At 36.3% G+C, this 22,482-nt stretch overlaps 1 protein-coding gene across 1 annotated transcript in view; it reads left to right on the top strand.

Annotated features, from left to right (window-relative positions):
* The window catches only part of ITGB8 (integrin subunit beta 8), a 42,386-nt gene that overhangs the window by 8,868 nt on the left and 11,036 nt on the right, over positions 1-22,482 (top strand). The window contains exons 2-8 of the mRNA XM_040062097.1: positions 6,385-6,470; positions 8,988-9,162; positions 11,737-11,983; positions 13,706-13,871; positions 16,636-16,794; positions 21,541-21,636; positions 21,730-21,819. Of these exons, the coding sequence (XP_039918031.1) occupies positions 6,385-6,470; positions 8,988-9,162; positions 11,737-11,983; positions 13,706-13,871; positions 16,636-16,794; positions 21,541-21,636; positions 21,730-21,819 (1,019 nt within the window). The remainder of the gene's footprint in view (positions 1-6,384; positions 6,471-8,987; positions 9,163-11,736; positions 11,984-13,705; positions 13,872-16,635; positions 16,795-21,540; positions 21,637-21,729; positions 21,820-22,482) is intronic.

The raw sequence follows: 22,482 nt of genomic DNA, 5'->3' as shown, positions 1-22,482 counted from the left end.
AGTAGCTACTGTGGGTAGTATCTTTTCTAAAATGCTGTTATATACATCTTTCTGGGGAAAAAAAAAAAAAAAAAACCTTCAAAATTTATATATATATAAAAGAAAAATTTGCATTACTATGCATCTGTCTGAAGCTTGTGTTCCCCAAGTCTTCATCTTGAATGATCTGCACTTCTTGTAAGTGCTGGAACTTTTCAGAGGGATGAGGATAAGAAAGACACATGTAGGCTCAGAAAATGTCAGGCGTATCTCCTTGAATCATGGCATCATTTAGGCTGGAAAAAATCCTTAAGATTCTCTAGTCCAACTGTTAACCCAGCACAAGTCTAAAACATGTTCCCAAGCATCACATCTACATGTCTTATAAATACTTCCAGGGGATGGTGACTCTGCCACTTCCCTGGGCAGCCTGTTCCAGGGCTTAACAACCCTTTTAATGAAGTTATTTTACCTGATATCCAATCTAAACCTTCCCTGGCACAACTTGAGGCCATTTCCTTTTGTCTTATTGGTTGTTAGCTGGGAGAAGAGGCCAACCCTTGCCTTGCTATCACGTCCTTTTCAGTTAATTGTAGAGCTTGATAAGCACCCGCTCCCCCCCAGCCTTCTTTTCTCTAGACTAAACAACCCCACCTCCCTCAGCTTCTCCTCATAAGACTTGTGCCAGACCCTTCCCCAGCTCCATTGCCTCTCTCTGGACACGCTCCAGAACCTCAATGACTTTTCCACTAGCAGCTTTCCAGCCTTTTCCCCCCAGCCTGTAGCGCCACATGGGGTTGCTCTGACTGAACCCACCACTTCCCCTTATTGAGCCTTATAAAATTGGCTCAAAGCTCAGTATGAATATCATTCTCTTACTACAGAAGTAATTAGAGAATGATATTCAGTGATTGTATTTCCTGGGAACTCCATGTCTACATGAATTACAGAGCAGACTTACGATGCATTTTCCGTCTTGCAGCATCAGCTGTGACTGTTGTTTTCTGCCAGGGCTTCCCTAGTGCTATGCTGACAGAGGTGTCCTCCCCTTTTGTCTGCACTTTTCAGCTGAAATCCAGTGTCAGCTCTCTCCAGTGGCATCACTCGGATCTTACACAATGTGCAAAAAAGGAAGATCTCGTTGTTTTGCCCTGCACACTTTGCAAAGGCACAAACTCACAGGGCAGCACGCTTTGCAAAGGCACAAACTCACAGGGCAGACTGCTGCATTGCATTTTAATGTCTTTTTAAATCACTTGTGTAGCTCTCACTAATGACCCTCATGTTTAAAAGGTACTGTGTTCATACGGTAATGCCGATTATTTGGGGAACCCCAAAACTCTCAGGAGGCAGATATTTGGCAGAGTTAGGAATAGAAAGTCCTTGTCAGTTATGATGACTTGTTCACTAGTGATTCTTTTCACCACATTCATTTAGATATGCAAAGACTTTTTATTCAATTCTCACCTCTACCTCTTACCATCTCTGTAACATCTATGGTTTATCTCTTCCAGTTCCATTTCTCTTTTTAGGGACACTATAATAGTTGATTAGTTTGGGTTGGGGGATAGAGGGGGAAGGATTTAGCTTGTTTGTTTGGAAAGGTGTTTTTACTCGCCAGGTTTTTTGAGAGCTTAGAATTTAACCGGTTTTTGCACCTTTCTTTTACACATCTTTATTTTCTTTGCAAAAACATGTCTCTGCCATGCAGCATTTTAGTTTACTGCTTCTTCTGTTGCTGGCAAAAAAACATTTTAAAATCAGTGTGTGGCTTTTTGTCTAAATAGTGAAACTAAAGTGCCCAACCATTAATGGAGAAGTGAAACAAATTAACAAATCCCATATGTAATAGAAAAAAAGGGAGAGTAAAGAAAAGTTGTTTCGTATTCTTCTCAAGTAATCTTAGGATTTTATTACAAAGCATAAAAAGTGTACATACAGCATTCAAGTTGAAATCTCCTTTCCTGGGCAAGGTTGAATACCTCTTAAAGCTGATTTTGGGGCATACCTTGTAATCTGCTTGAAAAATCTAGTGATGACATAGCGCATTTTTAAAGCATGGTACAAGAGGCAGAGAGAGTTATTTCTTGTCTGAAAAAAAAAAAAAAAAGAAAAGAAAAAAAAAGAAAAAAAGAGGGGAAAAATCCCTAATTCCAGGACTGGGTTTTAGGATTGGCAGTTAAAGCACAGACACTCATTTTTTTCCTGTAATCTGAGCAAGTAACTGTCCGACACAATAATCATGGAAAAATAATCCCTCCTCTGTAGCATTTTTGTAATGCTTTTCATTGTCCCTGCACACTCAGCCAAAGTGCAGCCAAAGTGAATCGTAAAGCCATGTGTTAGATGGGACCATCACTGTCTGTCCCCTCTGCAGGGTCATATTGCTCGGCTCTGAAGACAGAAAGGTGAAGGTAACTGCAGTGTATTGCATAAAAGCTGCAGCTTTCCTCATATATTAGGCTATATATGTGTTTCTGAATGCCTCATTCATTATCTGTGCAGAGCGATAGCCTGGTTGATGGCCGACCTTGAGCAAGATTAGATGCCCAGTTGAAGGAAAACCATCTCTGTAGAAGCTAGGTAATTTCCTATCTTCTTGCCTTAATGAGTGCTCACCAGTGTGAGGGCCATGATCAGGGAGTATAAGCTGCAAGGTATATTTTGGCTTTCTCTTTTAAGAAAGCATGTGGTAGACCCTCCAAAACCAGCACAAGCATGTACCAGCTGTGAAGCTGATGCAGATCTGAATTCTTGGCTATACTTGAACAAAGTGCTGTCTGAAAACCTGTTTAACATCCCCTCTGAGATGTCAGAGTGCTTTATTGCTATTTCATCTCATAGATAAATGCCCTGATTGTGATAAGGTTACTTTCATAATAAGGAGGCAGGATATAATTATAACATGTATTATGTTTGTCTTGCCTTGATCCCTCTTGTTCTAGGGAGTTTAGGCTTGCCACACCTGTGATCACTGTAAATAGCTGCAGTTGTTGGAGCATGGTTGTAATTTTGTGGAGTAAGCTGGAAAAGTGTAGTTTAACCTGATGCACTTTTTATTATATGCATATGCCTGTGCAGTTCCCAGCACAGAATTTGGCCCTTGTCAAAAATACCTTTTGGCATACATCAGTTCAAACAAAGCCAATAGAATCTAGCTCTTAGCTTTGGCTGAACAGTAACTCAGTCTTGTCTGGACTCTGTTTTTGGTGAAGTGGCAGGAAAAATCTCAGCTCTTTTTTAAGTCAACTCATAAAAAAATATTTCTTGCTTTACCATGATTTTTTTAAAGCAACTGAAAAGTTTATACTTAAACAGTTACGGTTTTAGAGTAGGCTTACAACTAAATAATAAATATTTGATGAATGAAAGCATGTCCATAAATGTTACTGTTGTAATGGACTATGTCCTTGGGAACCAGAGTAGTGATGTAGACAGAATAATAAATAAAGAAATTAGTTCAACTTTTTCCAGTTTCTCTTTATAAAAAACAACAAATTTCAACCTTTTGCTCCAACGGTTCCAAGCTTGTCTATTGCCAACCTGTGGCTTCATGTTGTGAAAATGGAGCTCTTGAGACTGGAGAGTTATCAGCAAAGAGATTTGCATCCAGCAGTACTGTATATCTCATTTGTTAAAGTGTTTCATCTGTCATGATCACACTGAAACTGGATTTTGAGATTTTTTTTTTCTGTCTTAGCAGTCTGCAAAGGCACACAGACCCCTCTATATTTTACTAGACAGGCTGTATTAATAAACTAAATCAAGTTTCAATAGATTCAATAAACTAACCATACAGAAAAAAAATTAGAACAGTTATTTTTCAGTCTGTTTTCCAATGCCTCTGGAAAACGGCACATAGAGACACGTTGGTTTTTTAGCAATTTTTGCATATTAAAAAAAGGTGTTAACATTTTGTTATGTGGTCAGTGACATTTAAATTAAAGTATGTGTTTTGCAGATAGGATTATATGTCTTAAGAAAAGAGTCTCAGATAATATTTCAGGAAATTAATTAGGCCATACTTATTATTTGGTTTATTTGGATAACTGATTGCAATGACTAGGAATTAATCTTCCTCATTCGTTATCTGAATAGCTAGAAACACAAGTTTCTCTTTTTATCATGCCAGCTATTTATTCTTATCAGAACACCTCTGTCTCTTATAATGGATATTAACTTGAATGGGTAACTCCAAAGTTCATGTAATTTTCTCTGTATTTTGCTCCATGGTGGTCTTAAAACCACTATTATGCTGCAGATCAGCAACTTACATTTTTCCTCATCCTTTGACACTTTTACTGAATCTATCACTCTTTTTCTTGTAATGCCTTTCATCTCTGCTCTCTTTGATATCCAGTTGAAGATGGGAGGGATGTTTGTGTGCCAGGAACAATTACATTCCTTTTATTTTTACTCCTTCAACAACTTTTCATTCTGAGTCTTTGCACTTCATGAATACTGTCTAGAAAGAGGTCTGTGGCAAGATCTACAACCCTGTGCATGTCAGTACCTACCAAAAATCTTCATACTTTTTCCCTCTCCTGCAATATGTCTTAACATATTCTATGGCCTCTAGCTCTGCTTTTTCAGACTGCAGAACATAAAGTGCAGTTGCTATCTTCTTATAAATGAAAAAAGTTTTATTGTGTTAGTGCTGAATGAGCTTGCTCTCATTTCACATCCAAGTAAAACTTGTTGTGTTTGTTTTTATAACAAAAAAGACCAAACAAAAACCTTTCAGATTTTGTCTTGTTCTTCTCTGTCCTTAGCAACTCCTCCTTTATTTTTCCTTACCAACCTCTCCCACCCTTTAATCAGTTTTCCCTGCGTTCCAGCACCTTCCTGGGCTGCTTTTCAACTTACTATTTATATCATACATGTAGCTCTCCTTTTCATTTATGCTTTTTTTCCCTCACATTGCTTTCAATGGCAAAAATTATCAGCAGCAGTTGATACGCAATAGTAAAGGTCTGACCTTTGTAATTATTTAAATTGCCATTAACCTACACTTGTCAGTATAATGCTGCAAATGTGCTGCACTGGGCTTGCTAATACTGATAACAGTACATGTGTTGTTGGTACTAATAACGTGCTAACTGTGATTAGTGCCTGGCATGAGCCATCGTTCTAAGTGACCTGTTGAAAAGTACCTGTTTATGTGATACAGGATCTCATCTTAGAATCCATAGCTGAAATCAACAAAATATTAAAAAAAGGTATTTTAGTACATATTTTCCTAATACAGCTGTTCGCTGTTCGCTGTGAGAAGTTTGTCTCATTACCTAAAAAGAGAGATGGTTTGCGTTGTTACTGCAGGTTGGAAAGAAATAATCTTAGTGCAGTAGCTAAAACTTTGGATGAAAACCAAGCCTGTCATCAAACTGTTTTGATATGATGATGTACACAATGGACCAATTAACATATGTAGCCTTTTGTTGCATGCAGAAATTAAATTTATTTTGTTCCCTATATATTTTCTAATATGGCATGCTGAACATGCCACAAAGCAGTGTTGTTAAACAGCACTACTACCCATCTGTGCATTTTATGCCCTTCATATAACTCTTAGCAGGTGAATTCTTTCTTGTTTAGAGGTGCACTGGTGTTTAAGAGACTTGTGCTCAATATGGTGAAAAGATAAACTAATGCTGGCATTCAAGCTGAGCTCACCAAGTCCCTTGAGAAGACTCTTCTCAATACCAACTGCCAAAGTTTCATAGGAAAGAGTAGTAACTTAAGCAAAATGATCTATAAAACAAAGATGCAAAAAGGATATAAAGGACTTTGCTGGTAGACATGTAAGTAGGCACAATTTTTGCAATTGTTGGTACAGAATGATGTGTGTTCAATCTGTGACACATGTAGTGCTGGATACATTTCTATTTGCTTCTGGAAAAGAAAATCTTCCTCTTCTGGGAAACTATTCATTGCAGATATGAATATACAGAGAAAGAATATTTATAGAAGGTGAGAAAATACTTTGGGTTTCATGAGGAGTGAATAATGAATAATTCAGTCAAGTGTAAATGACTTAAAGGGAAAATGTCTGTGAAAAGATAAGCTACCTAGTATTTTTTTTTCTGTTAGGCAGTAAATCAGCATGATACATGCCAAAGATAAACTTGCACTTCAGAATTATTCTAAATCAGGATCTTAAAAATTTGGCCTTGGGAATTGTGAATGGAGTTTATTTAATCTGTGCATATAGTCCTAGACTGTAAATAAAAGAAAATTGCATTCTCTTGCCACAGTGCCTTTGTTCTGATTTACTTATTTTTTAATAGATTGTCATCACTCTTAATCTGGAGAAGTAATTTTTGAAATCTTGGTTTAAAAATAGGTATTTTACAATTTCACATATCATCATAAATCATGAATGTTTGGGTTTGTATTTCATTGCAGCGGAAAACAGATGTGCCACTTCAAATGCAGTAACATGCACAAAGTGTCTTGCTTTGGGTCCAGAGTGCGGATGGTGTGCTCAAGAGGTATGGCATTTTGCTTAATTATATTTGACTTTATATTTTAGCTGCTTCTGATCTTTATAAAGATGAAGACTTTCAAACTTAGAAAACTATAGCGAGAAATAGCAAGAAAATCTTTAAATGGTCCCTAGAGACAGAACCTGAGAAATCATGTGAAATATATTTTGTTTCCAAAGGAGAAAATGCAATCTTTTATTTGGAAAATTGCAGTAATTTTAAATAAAGTGAGACCTTTTTAATGCATTCCATCTGCTTTGTAGACAGCTTTGGCAGACTTAAAGTAGTTTTGAGAGTTTAACGATTTTTGGCTTCAAAAGCAAAATTACTTATCAGTACTTTATATTATAAAATCCTCATCATATATGAAAACAAGTCTATACATATATGTCTACTGCATTTAGCAAAAGGTTCTACTGACAGTTGAGCTGACTTCAGCTTCACCTTATATTATGATCCCGTCACAAATGGAAAAAATGATGCTTTTCTCATTCTGACAATTGAAACTCTCAGTTCTGAGATTTAGCACAGAAGCTAGATCTTAGGTAGCAAGAATTATTTTTACTTTGCAAACTGGAAGAATATGGGAATTTCTGGTTTTGTTGGACAGAAAAATAACCTTGTTGATAGCGTGATTTTGAGTGATGACTTCAGAGGAGCAAGCTTTTTAAGAATATCACTGACAATCACAAATTTGTGTGGTCTTTAAGCTCACGTGGAAATTACCGGTAGTAGCTTTCAGGTTAGCAGAGAAGTTAGATAAGTTCCTGGGGTGTGTCTGGCAGAGATAAGGAGTGTAAGGCGCTGGCAATATCTGAGATATTATCCCTTGGAATCATTAACTTAGTCTGCCAAAGGTACAAAGCTAAGTAATGCAAGGATGGGTAGAGGCATGCAGGGCTTGTTTTTCCAGAGGAAGCTTAGCATGTGCAGATGGCACAATGGATTACAGTGTGGAGGAATTCATTATTCTGGCCCCATGTCCTGTCTTACCAAGGCTTACCAAGCTTTATCCTCCTCCATCTGCATTTGCTAACTTTCCAGTGCTGTGGAGTTGCAGTGTGTCCCCTTCTAAGTAGGCGCATGGACTCGGCACGTGGACTTGGCCAGTTTCTCTTCTGCTCTGCTTGTCTTGCTTCACTTCTCAAGTCAGTCCCGAGAGCTGTTCATGGACACCAGGCCTTTGTCAAACCCTCTTAAATTGCTTATTTTTAGTAAGATAATCAGCCCTGAGGAACTCTTGAGATGCTTTGAATTTATACCCACACACAGCGGACCTCAGAAAATACTACAAATCTATTAGTCATTACTGGTAACGAGAGTACCTAAATTCTTTATACATTTAAAAACCTAACTTTTGAAAAGCATATACTAAAAAGAGTATATAAATAGCAGTAACTTAAAACATAATCTCTTTTGTTTTTAATAAAGAAGGTTATAGAAAAAATATATCAGACTACAAAAATAAGATGAAATTTGAAAAACAAGATACAGGACTGTCATATTTTGTTCTTCTGGGGCTTTTTCTAGCCTTTACAGGGTCAGGATGGCTATTCATTAGACTCTTCATTATCTAATACACAGTTGACTGTGGTTTAGGTTGCTTATTTTCCTTATTTGCATCTGAAACATCGGGGATTGTCTTTTGGTTGGTTGGTCTCCAGCTTTGACTCAGGTGGAGTAATACTTTGAAAGACTACAAAAGAACTTGTCTTCTTTTTTTTTTTTTTTTTTTTTTTTTTTACCTGCATGTTCAGAATCATATTAATCATCAGATTAGTGTTCAGGAAGGAATTTTGTGTTGGATCATTTTGGCACAATTTTTGACAACTTTTCTCTTTCAATGCAGCAAAGGATCGGCTGCTTCTGACATCATCCTTCTATTAATCACTTTTCTGTTGCTACAAAGGCTTTTTTTATGTTTGTGCCATCTTAAAAACTGTCCACTCCTGTAATAATACATGGTTTCCTCTTTCCGGGAATTGAAATTACGTAGTTTAGCAGGTCTTTGGATTTTGTGTAGTGGGATAGACAAATTCAAGTTGGCTAAATCTAGAGTTGACCTCTGATGTTCCTACTAAATTTCAGCCTGAGTAAAGTTACCAGTGGATTCTTCTGAAAATGAAACTGCTTTGATGTTGAGGGAATAACGCTTTCTTCCTAAAACGAGCTCATAGCATGGCACAGAACTTTTTTTTTGTAACATAATAACAGTGTGTAATTTCCTTTTTCTCCAAAGTTGGCTTGTTCTGATTGTGCAAGATCCTATTTCTCGTTAAAAAAAAAAAAATTCTGTATAGAAAGGGTCAATGTGCCAGTTTGGTTTAACTTCTAATTAAAGATTGCATCATTGCCATTATTAAAAACATATGGCTTCCTGAACTTCTTCTATAATTTATGCAATTATAGTAGCATATTTTATTGTTTCAAAGACTATTATTTTGGTTTTCTTCATCCTTTGAAGGTAGTACAGGGTTTTTTTCAACTCACATTGTTTTGTATTTTTTGTTTCTTGTTAAACAGGATTTCATGGCTGGCACAACACAGAAGGGACGCTGTGACACTGTTTTCAACTTGATGAAAAGAGGCTGCCAATCAGATTTGGTTGAAAACCCCACGGTTCATGTCACAATACCTAGTGACCATGAAACAAATACACAAGTGACACCAGGAAAAGTTACAGTCCAACTGCGTCCAGGTTGGGTCATCTCTAACACATTGATGTTATAATAAATTTAAAATAAAAACAATACTTGTAAGCACAGCTGTTTTGTGAAGAGGCATCTGGAATAATTATTTGGAAGAACGATGCTATAGCATTGTATTATAGAACTGTGATGGTGTTGCTCCCATATTCAAGTATCAACTTCACCAAGGATGGTTTCTGTCAAACACAGCTGAAGTCAGAAAAATGCAAGTAATAAGTGGAAAGAGAATTTTAGGTAGTCTTTCCTGTTTTCTTATGTGGTTTCTTGATTCTTTAACCACTTGCACTAACAGTTTTGCCATACAAGTGTATAAACTATTCCTTCTGAAAGTAAATGGAGTTTTAATTCCTAAATTCCTAATTTGATAAACTTCTTGATTATTTCTTTCTTTCAAGTGCATTGACTAGACAACTAGAAAAATACCAAAACCATTATATAAGACCAAATTCCTAAAGAAGACTTAGTTGTTCACTGCCTGAATTTTTTATAACTAGTATATCTCCATTTGTCCTCAGCTCAAGTCTAGTTGAATCAGTGTTCATTATCTGTCTCTAAAAGAGCTGTAGCCAACAGCAGAAGTGAAGGTGATATAAAGGGATGCAGTGTTATCTTTCACTCAATAAAATTTATTTTATTTCTTTCTTCTGCCAAGAATGATTGGAGAAAGAAATATGCGACTTTGTCAGGAAAACATTAAGTGTTTAGGAGAAGTATTTTGCTGATCTTCACTGTAGAAATCTTCTGTCAATAACAAGGGAAAAAGGAAGGATCTGCATGAGTAAAGCACAAAGGAGCTCTGTTTTTCACTTTTTGTAATAATAAAACAGTCAAGGTAACATCAGCACTTCTCTTTTCCTCACTCTCCTTACAAAGAAGTGACTGATACTCTGATTTGTACTGAGAAATGGCTTCAGGAACTGAGCTACCTCTAAGCTATGTCTGTAGTCACATTCATTTCCAAAGGCATACTGGATTCATAGGGAAAAAAGTTAACTTTCTAAAATTTGTTTTTCTTAACCTTTTTTTCAGTAAAAAATTAAATTAAATTTGGAGTTCCTTATGCTTTGCAGAAGTTTTTGCATTAGGGAGGCAGAAGAATGACATTTCAAGGACTCCAGGGTAAAATCTTTTTATATATGGATATCTTGCCTATATATTCTGCCTCAGGGAAACACACAGATTTACCACTATAGTTTTTCCTCGAAACAGACATTTGATATGGTACAATCACGCAGACAAAGATGCTTTTGTTTTGATACTGGGGAGTTTTGTCACTGTTTACCTATACTCATCATTTAGGATTTATTTGGGAAAAAATAAAAGCTACACTCAGTATCTCACTGTATGCAAACTGGAGACCCCCAAGGGCTGTTTACAAAAAGTAATTCAATTTACATTGGCAAAGAGGAAACATAAATTACAACACACTGAATTTGTTTTCCTCATGCAAGACCTAATACAGACAAATCCTGACATTTTCAGATGGATTATGTTCAAAGACCATTGGAAGAAAGTACTTTGCATATTTAACTTTTCTGAGTCTGATCTCTGTATTGGATCTATCTTTTGATAGTTTTTATTGAAAACCTGTATAGTTCTTCTGTAACATCTTCCTTCCTTCTGTCCTTTGTTTTATCTTCATTACACAAAACTGGATTAGATTCTCCACTTATCACATGAAGATCCTAAACTGATTTCTGCTGTGAGCTCATAGTTTGGGTGACATAAATTGTCTAATTTGAAACCGTGCATGACTATACCCGCTTCTGCCCATACAAATCACTCCACTCGTTTTGCTGACATTACAGAATATTAGACAAGCAAAAATGTGAGGACTATTTTTAGCAGCTTCCAAAGCATTCATATTTTTATTACATATGTGAGTATGTTGTGGTTCTGCAGGAGACCCAGACATCTATCATCCTGAAATAAGAGTTCTGTTTTGTATATGCCAAAGCATGGATTATTTTTTTATTATTATTATATTAAAACCTTTTTTTAAAAATATATATTTTGATCCTATGGAGTTTTCTGACCAAATCTTTGGAAGTAGTTTGGGATAAACTTGTGTCATTATTTACATGAGTTTTTCAGGCTGTGCTGTCCTTGTGGTGTGTATGTAGTTTTAGATTCTGTCATATGACAAACTATTTGCAGGATACATTTACATACTTTGAAGTGACAACCTTGAAGTGACTGACCCCAATTTGTATGCAGATCTGTGCCCTTTGTGAGCCACAACTGCTTTTTGTTATAATGCCAAAGGGATTGCATAACCATGAATTTAAAACAAAATGGGGAGAAGTCAGATTTTTACAATAAATTGCACAGTGCTTCTGCAAGAAAAAAAACCTCAAAATGTTCTACAAAACAACCCTTTATTGCTTATTTTTGAATGCTTCTTCAAGGTTTCAGTTACTCTTGGGAGATTTTCTTATTTGCTTGTTTTTTCTCTTTGCGGACACAAACAACTTTGTGCTGAGGTTGCTACAAATACAAATGTATTTTTAAGCATGTCCATTCAAAAATAGTAAATAAACATGTTTGTTTCTTTTTTTAATCAGGAAGTGAAGCAAACTTTATGTTAAAAGTTCGTCCTTTAGAGAAATACCCTGTGGATCTTTACTATTTAGTTGATGTCTCAGCCTCTATGCACAACAATATAGAAAAGTTAAATTCTGTCGGATTCGCTTTATCTAAAAAGATGGAGAATATTTCTCTTGATTTTCGACTTGGATTTGGATCCTATGTGGATAAAACTGTGTCACCCTATATTAGCATTCATCCAGGTAGAATCCATAACCAGTGCAGGTATGTTGTCTTCTTACATTTACTGTAACACTGAAATGTGTATTTAATGACAGAAATATGCATTATACATATTTATTTTTAAAATTCTTCAGAATTTATATTTGTTTCCTTTTACCGTGGTTCTTTGACAAAGTTCCTAAGGAAATGCTGAAAATTGTTTTACAATGATTGCTTCTGGTGAGTGACTTCAGAAAAACTGTTTCTGTATCAGAAAAAATGTGCTGTATTTTCTCTAGCAAAACAAGCCAAAACCCATGCTGCTTTGGAATATTTGGGTATGATTAAAGTCAACTGTTGTGGTTTTGGTTATTTTGGATATATTACCTAGATTCATCACAAAGTTTTTACTTTCTGACCTATGTACTTTCTAGTGTATGGTCATGTTTTCATTAACTCCTTCCTGAAAATTCTACTTTTGTCAGCATGATGTGGTTTCTTTCAGCTCATTTAATGATCATAAGCTATCCTCTGATCTACAGTTCTAATGTGTAGGAACTCCTCTTTTAAATAGAAAAGATGTTCTGTTCCACATTTCTTTTTTCATGCCATGCCTTTTATAACATGGGTTGAACACATATAAAGAAGGGATCACTTCCAAAACCCCCTGGAAAACAAGATTATTCTCAACAAATTCAGAGCTGTATTAAATGATAGGAGTTGGAAAAGCAAATATTAATTCCTCATGGTTTCTTGCTTGCTTTTCCTGGGAAGACATGATCTGAAGTTCTGTGAAGTCCCTAAGTACCTTTTGTGATTTCAGTGGGTTTTGAATTGGTTCTAGTAGTGGGATTCATTCCAGAGATGTGACTATCTATGGATAAAGCAGTCATCTAGACCATCTGTATAGAGTGAGTGGATATTGATTGGGATTTCTAGGTCACGATACATTTTGCCTAAGAGGAGACATCTGCAGGGGTATCAATCCTTTCAATGCCAATTTCTCTTCTTTGACTGTACCTTGATTTGGAGGGGACAGGTTTCAGTCTGGATGCAGTAGAAATTAAGAGAGTTGAAACCTGCTCAGCATCTCTGAAATGGATGAACGCTTCAACTTGTGCCATAAATCATGGCTGTGAATCCCTCCCAGATCAATGACCTGTATAACTGCTGTTTCACTAGCTGACCTACAACAAAAATCAGACTTTCTCCCTTATGAATAATTTAAGAAAGTATCATTTGCTATGGTGTTACTGAAAATGTATTTTCTCATCTCTTTGGTGAGGTAATTATTATTAATATCAATATTAAATTTATGCATTTATATAACAATAGTGGATTAAGGAACTTAGATTTTGTTATAGTTTGATCCGGTAGCCTGTGTAGCAACCTATTAAAAGATCTTCCTGTTTCAGTGTGATAGTCCTTTCTCAACATAATGAAAAGCAAAGCTGTATCATGCTGTAGATTTTCCGAAAGGTTTTATATACTCCCTGAGATCATACCATCCCTCTTGTTGCATTTTTGTTCTTTATGAAACACTGCATATATTGTTCATATATTAACTAAGTCATTATATACACTTTTTGTAGTTAATTATAACTACTTCCCCTTCCCACTGAACTTAATTTCACATGGAATTGCTCTTTTTTCCTGAAAGTGTTTCTTATTCTGTGGTACCTACATCTTCATTAGTATCAGGATTTTATGGGTTAATGGGGATGCAATACTTTCATCTCCTTCAAAGGAAAAATAAGGCTTTTGATTTGTTTTGTTTTTGTGCAGTGATTACAATTTAGATTGTATGCCTCCTCATGGTTATATTCATGTGCTATCCCTGACTGACAATATAGCAGAATTCAGAAATGCAGTGAATAAACAAAAAATTTCTGGGAATATTGATACACCTGAAGGGGGTTTTGATGCAATGCTCCAAGCAGCTGTGTGCCAGGTAAGAAAGAAGCTTCTTTACAAAAGAGTAAAGAAATAGTAATTCAGGCACTATATATGTATGTATGTATGTATGTATGTATGTATGTATGTATGTATGTATAGGTACACTGGTGGTCAGTGTTCCTGAATTCAAAATGCCAGTGCTATGCCTGATAATACTAAGATTTTTCCTCCTTTTCCATTATTTCCCCCTTAACTATACATTTCTAATTGTGACTGAGAACGGAGAGCATGAAGGAACATCTTTCAGTACTGGTTACGGATCTTCAATTTCTGGCTTTAACCAGCCTAACCAACATAGGATGGATGATGATAGCAACTGCTTCTTGTTTGCACAGACACGTATTAATTTCAGTCAATTACATAATTAGTTTCAAAAGTCATGAAAGCACTGCTTGTGTTCCTCAATTACGACATACCATTTGACATTTCTTCTTAAGATCTTGAAAACTGAATGAAAAGTTTTAGATATCTGCTTGTGTAGATAAGGAAAACAGAATAAATTCTATGTTCTCAGCTTTTAAAAAGATTTCAAATTTTAAAACAGTACAAATCAACAAAAAATTAACTTTTGTATATTGATAAAATTTCATCACAGTTTCTCCCATGCAGAAAAGGATGGAAAAGATCTGTATCAATAAGTCTCAAGCTATAAGCATATTAGATAAAGAGAGTTTGTTTTGCTCTGGAGAGCTATTTTGGTTGTTTTTCTTCTTATGCATATTAATGCAATACAAATTTTGAAATCTGGCTGATTCATGGATTTGTTAATGCTTTATAAAATATTCAACTCCTATTCAAATCAGAGGTTTTGCGCATTTCTCATCTGTTAGAATGATGTCAGGATGATTGTTTTATCTTGTCCACCTTCACACTATTTTTCTGAGCAGTACAATATCTCAAGGACAAGAAATAATCCAAACTGCTAGAAATTGGTCCAATTTTTGGTCCAATGTTTGGTCCAATTTTATTTTCAAATTTTGATGAACAGGTATGTAAAAGACACTCTTCATAAACACTGTGATTTAAACGGTTATAAAAAAATTATTTTGGAACTTTGGAAAAATTCCTAAAATTTCAGTGTTTCTCACTGGGCACATTCCACACTTATGACATGCAAGTTCTAGGGTAATATATGCTTCCAAGAACAATAGAATGGAAACATTCATGAGAATGTAGAGGCTTTCCTGTTAAGTGAGTTGCAAACTGAAATGGATGGGAAAAACGTGCATTTCATAATGACCATCATGAACTATAAATTATATTAATGTGCACTCATTTTGCCTGCAATAGACCTTTATAACTTGCTCCATCTTGCTTTAAGCAATACATCATAGTTGCAAGAGGTAGCAGGTTAGGACATGAAGCTACTTCAAAATTTTGCTTGCTGTGACATATGTCGATAGGAATCAGAACATGTCAAGTCAGAAGGGACCCATAAGGATCATTGAGTCTAACTCCCTCCTCCTCACAGGATTGTCTAAAACTAAACAAGTCCTAAGGTGACAAAGTCATATGATGAGTCTTAGAAGAAGAGGATGGTACAGTGCTGGAGGAGAATTTGCAATTATTTAAGACAAAACCTGTTTAGAAATAAAACTTAAAATGCTCCTTCTTTAGAAGAATGCTGTCTAGGAGTGTCTGAGGGAGACTGATGCCTAAAGTATAAGTTCGTGAAGACATGACACCCCTTTGTATTTGTTATTCTTGCTGGCTTGAGATATTTAATTCCCATTCAGAGATAGTAGAGTGAGCCTGAGAAGGGAGCTATATCCCTCTCTGTGAAGAAAGGAGGGCAGAGAGTAAATCCCAAAGTGTGGCTGAGCACATGGACTGTATTGCAGGTACATTTCACGTGGGAATGGTAGAGATTCTGTGTCATAGGAAGGAGATAAAATGGAAGCAGTGAAAAAGAAGATGGAATAAGCAAGAGAGGGAATAATGAAAAAGCATATGATATGTTTTGTGTGTGCCTCAAAATTTGATTGTAATCAGGGAGATAAATGTTTTGAAAATACAAATTGGCATCTAAATCAATTTAGATATAAGCTTACCTTGCTACATCCTTCACATCACCAAATTCCTAAAAGACCAATTCCTAAAAGGCCTAAAAGATTTGATTCACCCTTGAGGCTGCCACTGTGCTGTCAATCCCTTAGGATGGTGGATAAATGTATCATTTTGCTGCACAGTAAGGAATTTCTCAATTTATAATTGCATGAAGACCTTCAAACTTTAGTTTATTGATTTGTCATTGCACACTAATGTACTTTCCAGAAAATTGTGTGGGAAAAGGAAATTACAGATGAGAATACAAAGTAATTAAATCAAAGTAAAAATAGAACAGAGTGCTATGTATCAATATGGGTGAATGAACAGTTACTGATAATGCTTCTTTGGACTCCAGAGGATTTTACAAATTATGTGCTTTGTATTTGTACGTAATTGTGACACACACAATGTGGCAGCTGTTATCAAGCCCACTACATAAAGTAAAACTGGCATGTGTAGTGGTACATTTTTCTTTACAAAGCAAAGAAAATAGTAAATGGAAAAAAGCAAAGAAATTGGTAGTTTTTGGATGTAGTACATTATGCCTATTTTCACACTTAATGTTTTAAATAGCCTGGTTTAAACACAGTGTTGCCACGTAGTGTAATGTCTGAAAGTGGTCTTTCATGTTAATTTCTCATTTTATTGTTGATTATTTTAGAAAATAGGTAGCTACTGCTTTCTTATGCCTAATTTTGTTCTCTTTGTAGAGCCATATTGGATGGCGTAAAGAAGCAAAGCGACTGCTTCTTGTGATGACAGATCAAACTTCCCATTTGGCCCTTGACAGTAAATTAGCAGGAATTGTAATTCCCCATGATGGAAACTGTCACTTGAAAGATAATGTGTACATCAAAGCTACGAGTATGGTAAGGTATATGTCATAGGTTTTGCCTTCAGAGAGGCAGTGCAAAACTGTGTAAAGGAGGTTTTTGACTGCTCTCAATGCATTGCTTTTATTTCAGTTATTAGGATAATATTTTTCCAGGTAGGCAAGTTGTGAAATGAAGAACTGGTTACCTGGCACATTGGCATTCTTTTTGTGTGGACTAAAGTATTTTGGAGCCTGAAAAAACAGTACACAGCAAAGGAGGATATGTTACGTATGTTTTGGTGTGGGTTTTTATTAGCATCTCATAAAAATCACTCCCATTTTGTATAAAATATAAGTAAGAAGTGTGTGGTGTGATATTTTGCACAAGTTGAAGCTTGTATGATAATATGTAAGAGTAGTACAATCCTGCTCACGAGACAAAGATAGTGGCTATGGATTATGGTCAGGGGACGCACAAGAGCATTGGTCGAAAAGGCTTGGTAAGAGTAAACCAGAGGGCATACAACAGCAATGAGCTGCCTCAAATGTATGGACTAGCATTAAATGCATTCAGATTTCACAGCAGAAAGCCAATGTGTGCTAATACACCTCTGCAAGGTGCATCAAATCTACTGTAGCAAAATAAATGCCTTCAACAGATATTTTTAGCTTTCAAAATATTTTCTTCAGTAATAGATAAAGTAGACATAAGTGACTGAAGAAAGGAATTTTTGCTTGAGAACTTTAGGTTTCAACTTTCAGTATTTTCTTAAATAAATATGAATTGTTTATTTAGGAAACATGAATCACTGCTTAATTGTGATGTAATCCCCAGAAAGCAAAAGTATGAACTGTGGTACAATTAGAGCACATTAAAGTTTTGTTCTCAGTGCTGGCTGCACTTAGTTAAAGTGTACAGCCTGTATTCAGCCAGAGCAGCAATGTACAAGTGAAGTCCAGTGAAGGCTTGTATAAGTGAGGTTAGACCTGAATGTAATCCTGGCAACTGTTATTTACAAGGATGGTGGAGCAGCAGGAAGAGGCTGCTGGCTGTTGTGTGATCATGAAATACGGGAGGTTTCTGGGAAGCAGTGAGTGTTTGGGACCTTGCTGAGCGGAGGAGGGAGATCAGCGTGTGCTCACAAGAAGGTTATTCAGATTTCCGATTATCTGACGTTCTCGCATTCATATACTCCCTCTGTCACCTCCTGCATATTTCCTCACAGATGTCAGAATTTTTTTTCCTGTTCTGATCAGTCCATTCAGTTTATTCTACTTAGAACAAATAATCCTGAAACTTTTCTTTCTCAAAGTAGAACATTCTCTGTCTTTCTTTCTTTCTTTTTCGTTTTTTTAGTTGGAGTGCTGTAAGTCAGAGGATGTTTGCTCTGCTTATTAAATAATTGCTAAAGGTACAAGTCTTTTTCTGGTGTTATGGATTCCTTTGATAATAAAGATATTTCAGAATGTTTCAGAATGTTTTAGAAAAAAAAATGCAAACAACAAACTATATTTATTTTTTGTCCAACTTGGAGAATTCTGTTGCAACTGGAGAAATTCACCAAAGGAAATACAGACAAATACAGACAAAATTAATTAATATCTTTCTAAGCAGCTATGATGGATTGATGGCTGACTGAAAAAAAAAAGGTGTTTTAACTAATTTTCTGCATTCTGATTTGAAAGATCATAATTTTACTGTCCCATATGGAAAAAGAAATTTCCATAATGACTACTATTGACGTATTTTATGAAATTAGATTTTTTAGCCATCCAAATGAAATGACCTTGAAAGGTGCTTAGATCTGTAGTAGCACATTTAGATCCATGTGTTTTCTGGCTGCTAACCCTTTTTTTTAAAAAATATGGGCTAATTTTTGCATGCCCACATGTTAACAGTAGGCATGCACTTAGTTGCAGGAATTGCATTTTCTGGAGCAGATTTGATGACAAAACAATAGTGTCTGTAAGGGAAAGTGTGCTGGTTTCTTGCTTTTTTGTTCTCATCCATGGTAGATGTGATTATATTATTCACAGATATCCATAATGAAACTTCAAATGAATGAGTGAAATCAAGGGGCTGGGAAGACTATTTGATATTTAAATGAAATATCATGAAAGTCTGTCAGTCTTTTAGAAAACATAATATGAAACATATTTTTGGGTTTTTTTCATATCAATCCAATTTTTCTGTCTTGCTAAATAAAAGAGACTTCTGTAATCACACTTTTCCTGATTTGATTCTTAGCTTTGGGTAGTCATGAGAAGATTGTATTTTCGCATATTTTTATTTCTTACTTGTGACAGTTAAGAGGACTTTGCTTTATTTATTTGAATAAGCTTAGCCTTTACATCAGAAATGTTTCCACTTAGACATTTTTCTACATGTTTCTTTCTAACTTTTTCTAAGCAGGCAAAGAAAGGTCAGGAAAAAAAATATATGACAGGAAAGAAATCTAGTCTCTTTTAACTAGATCTGTGCTTGGGTAACTCCCTTTCTGAAATACTTAACATGTGCTAGTTATTTTCTCAGCTTAACACAGTAGGTTAAAATAAGATGAATGATGTAATTGAAACAAGAAAGATGATCTAAAATTAAAGTACATTTATCTGAGCAGTAGTAGGAAGAGATAAGATAAAAATACATAAAGTACAGCAAGGTTTTCACAGCAAGCAAAGTGAGGCTCCATGAGTGACCACTGGTACCTTACGTCATCTCTTTACATGCTTAAAATTAAAAAGCTAGTATGGGTCTGTTGATGCTTTGTGTTTTTTTTAACTCAATTCTAATAAAAAGAAGCAAGAAGCTGGACATTCTAGAGAGTTATTGATGACAAGGACATGGAAGTCCGGCCTTCCTTGTGAGCAGAGGTAGTGTGGGGATTCTGTCCCTGCAACCCTTGCATGTCTATAGATGTCATCTCTTGGCTTCAGTTAGCTCCCTCTGAATAAGGTTTTGTTTTATGAGGGCTTGGAAAGCTATTCCTGATACTCCTGGATCCAGAGTTCAGCTAGTAGTTGCAGTGTCATTGAGGGGCTACTGCTGGAATTCAGACAGGTCTCGTATCCTGTGCTAAGCAAGAAAACTGGCTTATGTTGCCACCATCTCATGATCCCTTGATACTGTCACTCCTACATTTATGGTGCAGGAGGTGTTTGCAGAACGTCTGGCTTCACTCCTGTCCTGGGACCACTTGTTGTGTCCGTGATCTGCCAGCCTGTAGGCCTCTCTGTAGGGTTGTGCAGTGCAGTGGAGGCCCCACCACTGTGCTCTTTGCCACGGAGAAGGAAGAAGGGCTTAGCACTGTGTTGGAGGCTACTCTCTCCAGCTGGAGCTGTAAGAATGCCTGTTTAATACTGTTATCTACCTTTCGTCAGTTATCTTAAGGAATACAATCGTTTACCAAAGCGTTGAAATGTTGAGAGGGGCGTGTACCCTGGCTAATATCAAACTGCACCAAGAAACCCCTTTGTTCACTGTACAAGGTCCTTTATAATGGTGCAATATGATGGAAAGTGGATTTTGCTCCCTTGCATAACTTTGTCTCAGTTGTCTTGCTAGTCAGATTTTTGCTAGGAGAGCTGCTGACTTGCAGGGTCAAGTAACAAGGGACAATCTGAGGAGAAAGGAATTGTTTGGGGTAACAGACTGTGTTTGTGCGAGAGAGAGACAATATGGGGCAGATGGTGAAAAATACCAGGAAAAGAAAAATGCCAAATTATGTGGGGGGTAAAGGTTTAAGTACCTGACGTAAGTGGAGGTGTCCAGATGAAATCTCTTTAAGTGGAATCACAGGCCAAGGCCCCAGTCACTTCTTTCTTTTTCATCATGAATTTTAAGTGTTGAGTTTACTTCTTGAGAGCTATTCTCCTAAGGCTGGTTAATAAGTGGTGATTTTCAGGTAGTTTGGTTTAGAGTTCTGGAGCTGAAGGGATCTCACATAACCCGGGTGTACAAAGCCCATTGGGACCACACAGACACCTTTGAACTTCCCCAGATATTGGATGAAGAGATAGCAACACAGCTCTTGTTCTCAAATAAATCCATGTCAGACCTCTCAATGAGAAGTTTAGAAGGAGCGGGTTACTGGCACAGGACATGCTGTCATAGGTGCTCCACCAAATAGAACAATGCATTACTGAGAAGAGCTCTGAAGCTCTTGCCATTTTCTTCAGGCATAGGTGTGGTTAAGAAAATGTAGCAGGTCATCATGGTAAGGATTGAAGTCATCAATCCCTAAGCTGGTCTTGAACATGCAGAGGAGAAAGCTGTCAGTCATAAGTCAGATGAGTATAGAATATTGACATTGCCAGAACCTGATCCAGTGGCTGCATTTGATGCCAAAATACACCTCTGAGAATCAAACATTTTTAATTACCCTCCTTGCTGTTCCCAAAAGCGTACCTCATCTCAGTGCTTCATGTTGTGCTTTCTCCCTGACTTTTGCACAAGAGCCTACCTATCATTCCCTGTTCTTCTAGATGGACCATGGACCACATCATATCCATATTTCTAAAGCATCAGACTTAAACCAACAAAATGGTACTGTAGAATTGGTCCTCCCACTGTGCAGCAGATCCACGTAATAGGCAACAAATAAGCCTAACTAATGCCTTGATGATTTTTTTTTTAATTGTCTGTTTGGATGGCCTCATCCTGGTTTTGATGTCAGTGTAGCATTTTCTGTACATTTAGAAGTTAAGATTGGATTGGTTTTGGAAATCTATAATGTGCCATATATGAAATAAGATTTTTTTCCCTACTAATCTGCAGTCTTGTCTTTCCTGTTGTATTTTGCAGGAGCATCCATCTCTTGGGCAGCTCTCTGAAAAATTGATTGACAATAACATCAATGTTATTTTTGCCGTTCAAGGAAGCCAGTTTCATTGGTATAAAGTGGGTTAGAAACTTGATTTCTTTTTCAATTTTGAAGGCACAATATTTATACTTAAAATTAAAACTATGCATAAATTGTTATCTTTTTCATAGGATCTATTACCTCTCTTGCCTGGTACTATTGCAAGACAAATAGAATCACAAGCAGCAAATCTCAATGACTTGGTGGTAGAAGCCTATCAGGTATGATGAGAGTGACTATGTTGTATGTAATATTTGCACATTTTTTGTCTTTCATAGCCTGAAGTTGGAATTTCCAGGATCTTGTCTTCCATCTGAAATCCACAAGGATACATTCCCTGCTTTTTCTAATGTCCAGGTGGTAGGTGATACTATCTTATGAGAGCTCTCAAAGTCCCAGGCTATCAGGGTCTCAAAGCCAAGAGCTACTGTTTTTTAATTTCTAAGGATGCTTCTAAATATTCTGTTTGAGTCTCTGCACCTGTTGCTATGTCACTTCAAAAGACAATTTATGTGAATTTTGGCACCTCAGATCTTTAGGTACAGACCAGACACGACTGGTATCATATAAATTCAGAGCAAAAACCTAATGAAGTATCTGAAGAGTATTGCAGCATAGTTTTTATAAAACAAACAAGAGTTGTGAATTTACTAGGAGGTAGTTTGAGAGTAGTGGATATAGTGAAAAGCAGTATCAATACTGTATAAAGCAGTGTAATGATTTGGAGGTTTGAAGCATGGAAGTGAAGAAGAGTTTTGATAGGGAATTGGGAGAGAACAATGGAAATGGCTTTGTGAACTCTTGCTTGGAGTTATCAGTTGAATTTAATAGTTTGGGAAAGAGAAAATAATAATATGGGAAATAGCATAAAGTAATTTTCCACA

The sequence above is a fragment of the Hirundo rustica genome, chromosome 1 (assembly GCF_015227805.2).
Source record: "Hirundo rustica isolate bHirRus1 chromosome 1, bHirRus1.pri.v3, whole genome shotgun sequence".
Lineage (NCBI taxonomy): Eukaryota > Metazoa > Chordata > Aves > Passeriformes > Hirundinidae > Hirundo > Hirundo rustica.
Note: the sequence above shows the minus strand (reverse complement) of the source record. Positions and strands in the feature narration are given on the sequence as shown.